Source organism: Nannospalax galili, unplaced genomic scaffold (assembly GCF_000622305.1).
Source record: "Nannospalax galili isolate Female #2095 unplaced genomic scaffold, S.galili_v1.0 scaffold318, whole genome shotgun sequence".
Classification (NCBI taxonomy): domain Eukaryota; kingdom Metazoa; phylum Chordata; class Mammalia; order Rodentia; family Spalacidae; genus Nannospalax; species Nannospalax galili.
This window is the reverse complement of record NW_008341889.1, coordinates 2047000-2058255: the sequence shown is the minus strand read 5'-3', so window position 1 is coordinate 2058255 and position 11256 is coordinate 2047000. Positions and strand designations below refer to the sequence as shown.

The 11256-nt window shown below is 35.1% G+C and overlaps 1 protein-coding gene and 1 non-coding gene across 2 annotated transcripts in view; one reads left to right on the top strand and one right to left on the bottom strand.

Moving 5' to 3' along the window:
* Nucleotides 1–7574, top strand: part of Gabrg1 (gamma-aminobutyric acid type A receptor gamma1 subunit) — a 92240-nt gene extending 84666 nt beyond the window's left edge. The window contains exon 9 of the mRNA XM_008837690.1: nt 7083–7574. Coding sequence (XP_008835912.1) covers nt 7083–7352 — 270 coding nt within the window. The 3' untranslated portion in view covers nt 7353–7574. The remainder of the gene's footprint in view (nt 1–7082) is intronic.
* Nucleotides 2158–2282, bottom strand: LOC115071175. The gene has a single exon (XR_003850287.1). It is a non-coding gene; the product is annotated as a U6atac minor spliceosomal RNA (small nuclear RNA).
* Nucleotides 7575–11256: the final 3682 nt, after the last annotated feature.

Below are 11256 nucleotides of genomic sequence, written 5' to 3'. Positions count from 1 at the left end.
CCCACATCCTCTCCAACATTTGGTATCATTTGTTTTCTTGATCTTAGCCAGTCTGACTGGGGTGATGTGAAATCTTAAGGTGGTTTTAATTTGCATTTCCCTAATTATTAGTGATGTTGAACATCTTTTAAAATGTTTCATAGCCATCTTCTTCTTTTGAGAACTCTGTTCAGCTCCTTAGTCCATCTTTTAATTGGGTTCCTTCTTGTCTTGGTTCTCTGTTTTTTGAGCTGGTTATTAAATTCTGGTTATTAAACCTCTGTTGGATGTGTGACTGGTGAAGGTTTTCTCCCAATCTGTGGGTTTTCTGTTTGCTTCCTTGGTTGTCTCCTTTGCTATACAGAAGCTTTTTAGTTTAATGAGGTGCCATTTGTTAATTCTTGCCCTTGTTTCCTGAGCAATTGATGTCCCGTTTAGAAAATCCTTTACTACACCTATATCTTGTAGGTTTTCCTCAATGTTTTCTTCTAATAGTTTCAGAGTTTCAGGTTTTACATTGGCATCTTTGAGCCATTTGGAATTGACTTGTGCTGGATGAAAGATAGGGGTTTCGTTTCATTCTTCTACAAGTTTCGTTCTTCTCCAGTTTTGCCAAGACCATTTCTTGAACATGCTGTCTTTCCTCCAGTGGATGTTCTTGGCCCTTTTGTCAAATATCAGGTGGCTGAAATTGCATTTGCTCATATTTGGGTCTTCAGTTTTGTTCCATTGGTCTATGGGTCTATTTTTGTGCCAGTACCATGTTGTTTTTATGACTATAGCTCTGTAATACAGCTTGAAATCTGGTATAGTAATCCCCCCACCATTGCTCTTAGTGCTCAGGGTTGGTTTAGCTATCCGAGGTCTTTTGTGCTTCCATATGAATCTTAGGATAGTTTTTCCCAATTCCGTGAAAAATGTCATGGGGAGTTTGATTGGCATTGCAATGAATCTATATATGACTTTTGGTAGGACAGTCATTTTCACAATATTAATTCTTCCAATCCATGAGCATGGGAGGTCCTTCCATCTTCTGATGTCTTCGTCAATTTCTTTCTTTAAATATTTTAAATTGTCATTGTAGACGTCTTTAATGTCTTTGTTCAGGTTTACCCTGAGATATTTTATATTTTTCGCAGCTATTGTGAAGGGGAGTGTTTCCATGTGCTCTTTCTCTGATTGCTTGTTATTGCTATATAGAAAGGCTGTAGACTTTTGTAGGTTAATTTTGTAACCTGCCACTTTACTGAATGTGTTAATAATTTCTAGGAGTTTTGGGGTGGAATTTTTGGCGTCCCTTAGATATAATATCTGCAAAAAGGGATAATTTGATCTCTTCTTTTCCAATTATTACTTATATAATTTCCTTCTCTTGTCTTATTGCTCTTGCAAGAGTTTTAAGTGCTGTGTTAAAGAGAAGTGGGGATAGTGGACAGCCTTGTCTGGTTCCTGATTTCAATGGGAATGCTTCCAGTTTTTCTCCATTTAGAATGGGTTTGTTATGTATGGCTTTAATTATGTTGAGGTATGTTCCCTCTACTCCAATTTTCTCTAGGACTTTGAACATAAATGCGTGTTGAATTTTGTCAAAGGCCTTCTCTGCATCTATTGAGATGACCATATGGTTCTTGTCTTTGAGCCCATTTATATGATTTATGACGTTTATTGACTTACATATATTGAACCATACCTGTATCTCTGGGATAAAGCCATCTTGATCATGGTGAATGATCTTTTTGATGTGTGTCTTTATGTGGTTTGCAAGTATTTTTTTGAGAATTTTTGCATCTATGTTCATTAAGGATATGGGTCTATAGTTTTCTTTTTTGGTTGTATCTTTACCAGGCTTTGGTATGAGAGTGATGCTGGCTTCATAGAAGGAATTTGGAAGTTCTCCCTCCATTTCTATTTTTTTGAATAAAATAAGTAGTTTCGGATGCAGATCTTCTTTAAATGTCTGATAGAATTCTGCTGTATATCCATCTGGTCCTGGGTTTTCTTTAGTCGGGAAGTTTTGTATTACCATTTCAATTTCTTTTTGTGTTTTGGGTCTGTTTAAGCTGTTAATCTCTTCTTGGTTTAGTTTTGGTGGTTCCCATGCTTTTAGATATCCGTTCATTTCTTTCAGGTTTTCAAATTTAGTAGCATATAGGTTTCTAAAATATCCCATTATAATGTTTAAAACAGTGGTTAGATGCCCGAAGTAGGTGGCAGTGCCTTAACTGTATGCGTGTTGTTAGGCCCAAGGGCCTCTTCCATCCTTGTCAAGGGGAGTGCTAGCCTTCTCTCCTTTCATACAACACCTGTCAGGTAACATCTTTTACGTACTATCCCCTTTCAGGTTGTTTCTTTTCCTTTACCTCCATGTATCCTTTATCTTTACCTGGTTCCTGTTGTTATATCAGAATTTATAGAGCCACATATAAGGAACTGGTGCTACAAATCCACTTGCTTTTCTGTGTTTGTGTCACTTCACTTAGTACAACACTATCTAGCTCCATCCATCTACCTGCAAATTTCATAATTTAATCTCTTCTTACTGCTGAGTAGAACTCCATTGGGTAGATATGCCACACCTACCATATGATCCAGTTCCACTCCTTGGCATATACCCAAAGGACTCATCGTACTGTAGAGATACCTGTACATCCGTGTTTGTTGCTGCTCTCTTCACAATAGCTAAGAAATGGAAACAACACAAATGTCCCTCAATTGGTGAAAGGTTAATGAAAACATGGTATATCTACTCAAAGGCGTTCTATTCAGCAATAAGCTTTTGACTTTCTGAGTGGTCTCATTTTCTGAACATACTTCCTTTCCATGAGTGTTTGCAATATATTATCTCTGATAGGACTAACTGTAAAGATAAAAATCTCTTGCTTCTTGACCTAATAGAACCTGATTCTAGACCTTTACCATCACCATCAACTCTTTGTTTGCATTGTTGCTTTGCCTCAGATCTATCTTCTTGATGATTTTTCTGCAATAAACTTGTCAAGCAGAGCATTGAAGTGTACAGTTTGCTGTGGTCAGATTTATCATTTTGTGTTTGAGGAATGTGAAATTTCCTTGATTCCAAATCTATCACATGCTGTAAATGATAAATGAAGGCGATTACTAGGAAATTGTAACACTAGCATAAGGAATTTCTGTTTTCCAAAAGTGCTTTGACGCTTCACTGCTCTTCAAATAGTTGTGAGCCACGTGGTATATTGTTTGCCTGTAATGTCAGCATTTTGGAGACTGATGCAAAAGGATTCTGAGTTCCAAGCCAACATGGAATACATTGTTTATTTATTACTTAAAATTTAGTTGGTGCTAGTTTGTCTTGGTGCTAAAATGCATTTTTATATTTAATTACTGTAACATTATATAAGAAATTTAGGGCTTAATAAGAAACTAGATATATGCTTTTAACAATGAAGAGTCAGTCTTGATTTCTTTGAGCAGTAAATTTAGCCATAGTCTTGATGACTTTTCAAAGTAATAAAATCGAGTATATTCTTCCCATTGTACCATTATGGTAAAATTATTTAATTTTGTCATTTATTTTTGTATTACTGTAATTTTTTTTCAACATTTGCTGTTTGAAGAATAGCCAGTACAGTATATTAGACTTCTAACCAATGTTTCAGATACACACACTCCTTCCAATAATCACCTAGTAGTTTTTAAGTCACAAGTCTGTGTCAATAATATTATATTTTATGTAAATTGTGTCCATTTTTTGGCTATTTTCTCAGCGTAAAGTTTATTTCTGTTATCTTTCATCATTCATTAAAGTGCAGTTTCTTTCAATGTATAAACATTTTAGGGGATTAATACAAGGGCCAACAAAAATCTGGGGAACTGTCCAAATGTCATTGCAATAGAATCTACATGATATTGGCCACTAGAGATTATGCCATCTTAAAAATAAACTACTTAATTTTTTTCTCTATGCACAATGTCTGCCTTCTAACTCACACACCATATTGATATTTATGGCAACAATGATTTCTATAAAATATGTTTTCTGTGATATATAAAATTGCCATCTTTCAAGTATATTTTAAGCATTTTTCACTCTTAATTTCAAGTGAGTATACAGTATACACTTCAACTGACAAGGAATTAATATTCCGATTTATCTCATTTTAAAAATAATTTTCATGCTCTACTAAAATTTTGGATTCTAGTCACATATCATGCAGTGTCATCTTCAAAAATTCTGCCATTAACATTTACTAATATACCACTTCTGCTTCCCATAATACACCTAGGCAAGGAAAGGCATGAACTATTTATGTAGGCATTGTTCCTAATCATCTGAGCTGTACATCTTGTTTCAAATGTCTGTACTATGATTTAAATTATTCTATTTTTATTCTTTATAGAGAAAAACTACACATTATTATTACTTATTTTTGCATCCACTGAATAAATATATGCATTATATATAAAATGTCTGGTGTGTGTGCGTGTATGGATGTTCATGTGTGTCTTTAGAAACAAATGTGTGGGTGGAGGCCAGAGTTTGACACTGAGTATGTTCCTCAGTCTCCCTCCATTTTAGTTGTTGAAGGGGATCTCCCTGGACCTAAAGACCACATATTCAGTTGATCTAGCTGGCCAGCTTGGCCTGGGGCTCCCCTGTCACTGCCTCTCCATACCTGCCTGATTTTTTTTTTTTTTTTTTTTTGGTCTTTTTGAACAGGATCTCCCTGTAGCCCCAGCTGTCCTGGAACTCACTATGTAGACCAGTCTGGCCTTGAACTCACAGAGATCCATCTGCCTCTGCCTCCCGAGTGCTGTGATTAAAGGTGTGAGCCACCACGCCTGGCACCTGCCTGAATTTTTACGTGGGTTCTGGAATCTGAACTCTGCTCCTCAGACTTACAGGTCCATCTTGCTCACAAATTCAATCAAATTTTACAACTTATTTGTTTGCATTCTGTTACTTTTTAGAAACACATTGGCCTTGAACTGAAGTTAAACTTCTAAATAATCAATATTTTGTGTGTAATTTAAAAAAAATATTTTCTCAAAATATTTCATTTTCCTCTCTGTGAGATACATTTTATTAAAATTTAATAGAAAGAAAAACTGATAAGATAGATCAGACTTGGTAGATCTTTAAAAATAATAGAGGACATGAAGTCAGGGGTTGGTAAGGGGTGGAGAGGAGTGACAGGGTCTCAATGTGATCAAAACACACTGTATGAAATTATCAAATCAATAAAAACTATTTTTAAAAGAAATAAGATCAAGTTTAAATGATTTTTATAATTTTGACATTGCATTTAATATTTAGATGATTAAAAATTGCTGATTTTAGAGAGATTTAAAATCAAGTTAAGTCATGACATTCAGAGGTCTGAAGGACAAAGAATGATGGAAACCTCAGTCCAATTGCCACTTTCAAGAACTTATTAATTTTTTCAGTGACTACTTTTGCTGTTGTCCTTGTGTGTATGCATGCTTTCCATGTATTTTACAGTCAGTTGCCCTTGTCAAAAATCAACAGTAACAGCAAAGGCATCAGCAGCAGTGAATGCTTGCTGTCTACTGGAAATGGAATGCTTCCTTTGTGCACCCCATTTAATCACCAGGCGAGTCTGTAGTATCACAAGTGTCACTTTTGCATGAGAGGAGTCTCAGAGGTAGAAGGGCAGTCACATTTTCTGTTTAAGTTTACACAATTGCTGTGCCAGGCGAGGTATTCAGCCCAAACTTGACTTATTCTAAAATGCTTGTATGATGCTATGTAGCATTTGAAGCTTGCCAGAGCTTCGATATTTTCAAAAATTATTTTTACCATATAAGAATATTTAGAACTTGGTTGATGAGCAGATCAGCAGGTAAAGACACTTACTACCAAGTCTGACAACCTAAATTGGATCCCAGGACCCACGTAGTAGAAGGAAACCTCTACATGTGTGCTGTGGCTCAAGCTTATGCATGTGCACACACATACAAAAATGTAATAAAAATTACTTCAAAAAGTATTTAGGATCTACCATAAAAAGCTAATTTGATGTGATTAGAATAATTGTGATAATAATAGTAGTTATTACAAAGTGAAAGGATCCCTGATTGTTATATAATACATTTATATAATTTAGTCATTATAGCTGTCACAAAGTAGGTGCTAGTAAAATTTCGAGGCTGAGGACTGCTTCATTCTTAGAATGATCATAGTTTTGTTTTGTTTTGTTTCTTTTTGAGACAGGGTCTCCCTCCAACCTCAGCTGGCCTGGAACTCACTATGTAGACCAAATTGGCCTTGAACTCACAGAGATCCGCCTGCCTCTGCCTCCCAAGTGCAGGGATTAAAGGTGTAAACCACCACACAATGATCATAGTTTTGAATAACTAGTGTTGCTAAAGCTGAGTTTTTAAATTCATGAGCATCCCTCTAATGCAGCTCCACTTCACGCTCCATGTTTTTTTCTGTACTTTCAAGCTTCTCAAACTTGGAGAGATTGCTCAGCGGTTAAGAACACTGGTTGTTTTGGCAGAAGACCTGGGTTCGAATCCTAGCACCCACATGGCAGCTAACAACTGTCTGTAACTCCAGTCTCAGGGGATCCAACAGGCTCTTCTGACCTCCGTGGGCATTTCAGGACATGGGTGCACTTAACCTACATGCAGGCAATACATGCATACTCATAAAATTTAAAAAAGAATTTTAAAGTTTAAAAAAAAGAATTTCTTTTTCCCATCTATACTCATTATAATGAAAATGATGAAATTTTATAGCATGTAATAGCGAACAATTATAGCATTATAATTGTTTGAGCGTACAATACCACAGAAATATAGTTTATTCTCATTTTATATATGGATTCGTGGCTGACACTTTTTGTAGATTAACTTTATAAAAATATAGAATAAATGTTATTTTCAAAAGCTTTTGTTTTCTATGTGCTTTTTTGAATGGAAGGAAATTTATGTTTTATAAAGTAAAATGTACACTGAAAATGCATTATAACTTAACAAACTTAACATTGAGATCACAAGGATACTTTTATTGAATATCAGTCTCCTACTATTTCCCAGAAGGGACAGATTTGTGTTTTCATGCTGGTTTCTGAGCACAATCTCATTTCTCATTCACTCAGGTATCCCCTGGCCTCCACACTGGATCCACTCTGATTCCCATGAACAGCATTTCTTTGCCTCAAGGGGATGAGGATTATGGCTACCAATGTTTAGAGGGCAAAGACTGCGCCAGCTTCTTCTGTTGCTTTGAAGACTGCAGGACGGGGTCCTGGAGGGAAGGAAGGATACACATACGCATTGCCAAAATTGACTCCTATTCAAGAATCTTTTTTCCAACAGCCTTTGCCCTGTTCAACTTAGTTTACTGGGTTGGCTATCTTTACTTGTAAATTCCACTACTAGGTTAAAATAATAAAAGCCTGGCTAAGTCCAATACAATCTATTCTACTGCAGGAACATGAAGCTTAAAATTTAAAGGCAAAGAATACAGTGGCTAAAATCAGAGTGGTACTGTAATAATTTTTAAGACTTTCACACATAAGTAGATAGCAGCTTTCAGACTAATTTATCTAAATTGATATGCAATTGATTGTCAAATTAGCGTATTGAAATCAGACCATTTTTACTTTAATTTTCTTTATGTTACTTGTATGCTATTAAGTTTTCAACTTAATAGTTCTGTGGTACATATTTTAAAGTTAAATAATTTTAATGAATATTTAATTTAATTGTAACTATTGTTTATAATGAAAGACTAATGTCTAATATTTATTTAGGTTTTTATGTTGAGGGCTATTAATTTGATTTCATTTCTTGCTTTCTATTTGCCCTATTTGGAATATAGTTTGTTTAAAATAAAGCCATGGAATTCTTGGATTTATTTCCAAGATATATTACTCCCAAGAAGAAAGTAATGTGTGTTAATTCTTCTTTTAATTTAAATTTTTGTGAATTGACAGTTTTTAATTGTGTACATTTATGGATTTATGGAGTAAAATGATGTCATGTCTTATTAACAAAATGCAGGAAAATTATATCAAGCTACCAGGCAATCAAAGTCTATAAAGTGACCAATTTTTATCTGTATTCCAGTTGATTTCCTACTACAGTGTTAAACAGAACTCCAGCTACCATTTAGTTTCAGGGTTTGCAAACTTGGATGTAAACCAATAAAGACATGTTTTTGTTTTTGTTTTTTTTAACGCAAGATGAAAAACTATGAAATTTATTTTCTGCCTCATAGCATTTATGAAGTATAAAGAGGCTAATAATAAAATGTTAAAATCTATTAGCACTGAAATTAAGGGAAATGGGAAATGGTCAAGTTTTTTCTTTATAAACTTCAAAAGAGTATCTTAAGTTCACAAAAGAATTGAGTACAAGTGATTGTCTAAACTGCCTAAAAAGTAATCTGGAAAAATTAATTTGCCAGTCATGTTGGGGATATGGTCTTAAGTATCAGCTATTGATATTTTTTTAGGCCAGATGTATTTAGGAAACAAACTGTGTCACATGTTATGTAGCCCACCCACTGATTTCTGAACCCACTTTCACAAACGGTATTACAGATCATTATGTTCTGTTTTTCAGGCATGTGGGAAACCTCAAACATAATTTTACAGATGGACTTTTGTGAGAGGCCAACTTTAATCAACTTGAGGGAGCATTCAAAATTCCTATAGTTAGAAAATGAGAGGCTCCAGATGAATTCTCAGTGTAGGTAAAACCCATCAGTTAACATTGACCACATGCTTCTTCTGTTGGGCAGATTTAAAATTTAGGCTTCAATGATTACAAACCACTAAGTGTTTTGAAATATCAGATATTGATAGCTTCAGATTAATTCACCATCAGGTCATTTTACAGCAAATGATCCAGGTGAATTTATACATTCTTATGAGAAACTGTCATGCCTGCAGCAGTTATAAAGATGAAAGGTTTTATTACTAAGGCTAATGCTAAGTATGTAAGAGAAGCTGCCCTGTACATGTTGGCACAATTGTTTTTACTGAGATAATTTCTCCACAGTTTGAATCAATCCTGGGTTAGGCTCTGAATGTATTTCTCCATTTCCCAGTTAAATTGAATATTTTCACTTTCATCATTAACCTCTGCTAAAAAGAAAGAAAGAAAGAAAGAAAGAAAGAAAGAAAGAAAGAAAGAAAGAAAGAAAGAAAGAAAGAAAGAAAGAAAACATACACGAGATGAATGACAAATTAAAATATTACATGTTTTTAAAACTGGAGTGCCAAATAAAATTTTGACTGTGTATGTATTTATTTCCAAATATTTCATGCATTCATGTTCACAACATTGAATGTTGTTGGATGTTAGTAGGACAAACATTCATTAAGGCATAAAATATTTCACTATTCTTTTATGGCTGGTTCCATATTTACAGTCATAGCTTGCTCATTTCTAAGGGTGACTTTGATTTGGGGGTTCTTCTAACTGTATCTAAGCATGACTATATGTTAAGTACTTAAAATGCTTGATATAAATATCCTTGATTTTTCTCGTTGTTGCTTTATTAAGTAGGCTTTAAATGTTGACAGTATTTCCAAGTGAAAATAAAATGGATAAAACTATGAAGGATGCTTTTCAATACATACACATATTCCTTATATATTTCATTTGTACTTTGTTTCAAAGCCAATGATATCTTTATTTAAACATGAAGATCAATAAAAATATACAAATTATTTATTTCTATACCTAGAAACATCAAAATAAAGATACGTTTAGACTTTTTAAAAGATATTTAAAAGAATTTCAGATACTGTTCCCCAATTTATATCCCCACTCTTCCACCCTCCCCTCTTTCTGTTCCAATGCATAGTGTTTGGTAAAGCCATTGACATGCCCTTTTTTATTATGTATCTTTTGTAAAGACCTAACAAGCCTAATTTGTTTCCCCAAATGACCTTGGTTGTGGGCCCATCCTTTGGAGTCTTGTCAACCAACTAGGCATCACAACCTTAATGAAAACTGACTCTCCCTCTTCTATCAGCAATCAGTTCTCAATAGACTTCCAGCTAGGGCTGGAGCTTCTTGTCCACCTTCTCCACTCTACTGGATTTTGTCTGACTTGGGTTTGCACAGGCCCTGTGCAAGCTGTCACAAGCAATGTGAATTTATATCTGAAACTGCTCCATGGCATCCAGACACCATATTTTCCTTGTACTCATCCACCACCTCTGACTCTAAAATCTTTCTGCCCCACCCTCTGTCTTCAACAATGATCCCTGAACCTTGGGTAGAAAGAGTGTGTTAGAGGCATCTAATTTAGGACCAAGCACCCAGTCTCCTAATCTATGTACATTGACCAGTTGTGGGTCTCTGTATTAATCACCATCTGCTGCACAAAGAAGATTCTGTTGTGAGAGTTGAGATGTACTAAATTTATGGGTATATCAATAAGTCATTAGGAGTCTGTTTAATATATCCATTCAACAGACTAATAATAGCAGGTTCTCCTCTATAGTTTGTGACCTGTCTGGCCTTGTGACCTGCCTGGCTGTAGGTTTTGGCCCTGAAAAAAGTGCAAGGTACAGGTTCCATGTTGTGAAACAGGTCTTAAATCTAGTCAGGAAGTGATGGGTTAACTATTGCACAGTGGAATTTCTTGCAAGGGTAGTTGTTATTATAGTTGTCATGGAGCACAGCTGGGTAAGGTCAATGATTTCCTTTGTGTGCATAACAACTTCTAGTACTATGAATGCTAGTCAACAGAGAAGAATCTTCAAAGTCAGTATCAGCTTGACTTCTCCTTGTTTGTTCTATGGCTCATATAGGTTGTATATTCAGGAGTAGGGTCTTACTATCAAGTTCTGTTTGGCAATCAAAACAATGGTAATAATCTGTATTGTTTGAGGGTCTATGGGACTCTTCTAGTCAACAACACTAAAAAAGGGAGTGGATTCTTGGCATTGGGCTTTCTGTTCCAATGCATAGTGTTTGGTAAAGCCATTGACACCCTCTTTCCTTAGTTATAGGGTTACTACATTTAAATTCTTTTTATATTGTATATGTGTATATGTTAGGACTCTTCAATAGTAGTAGCTTTTTATATGCATTTTCAAAAGTCCTTCAGTGTTACTTATGCCTCCATATTCCCGTGGAATATGCCCTACACTGCCCTCCTATTTCCCACTCAGTCTAACACTTCCTACCTTATTATTCCCCTTTCTCACATTAAGTCACTGCATTCTATCTTTCTTACTATAAAATCCCTCACGTGGATCCTTATCAGGTTTCAGATATCTATGGATTTTCCAGTAAAACACATTTATC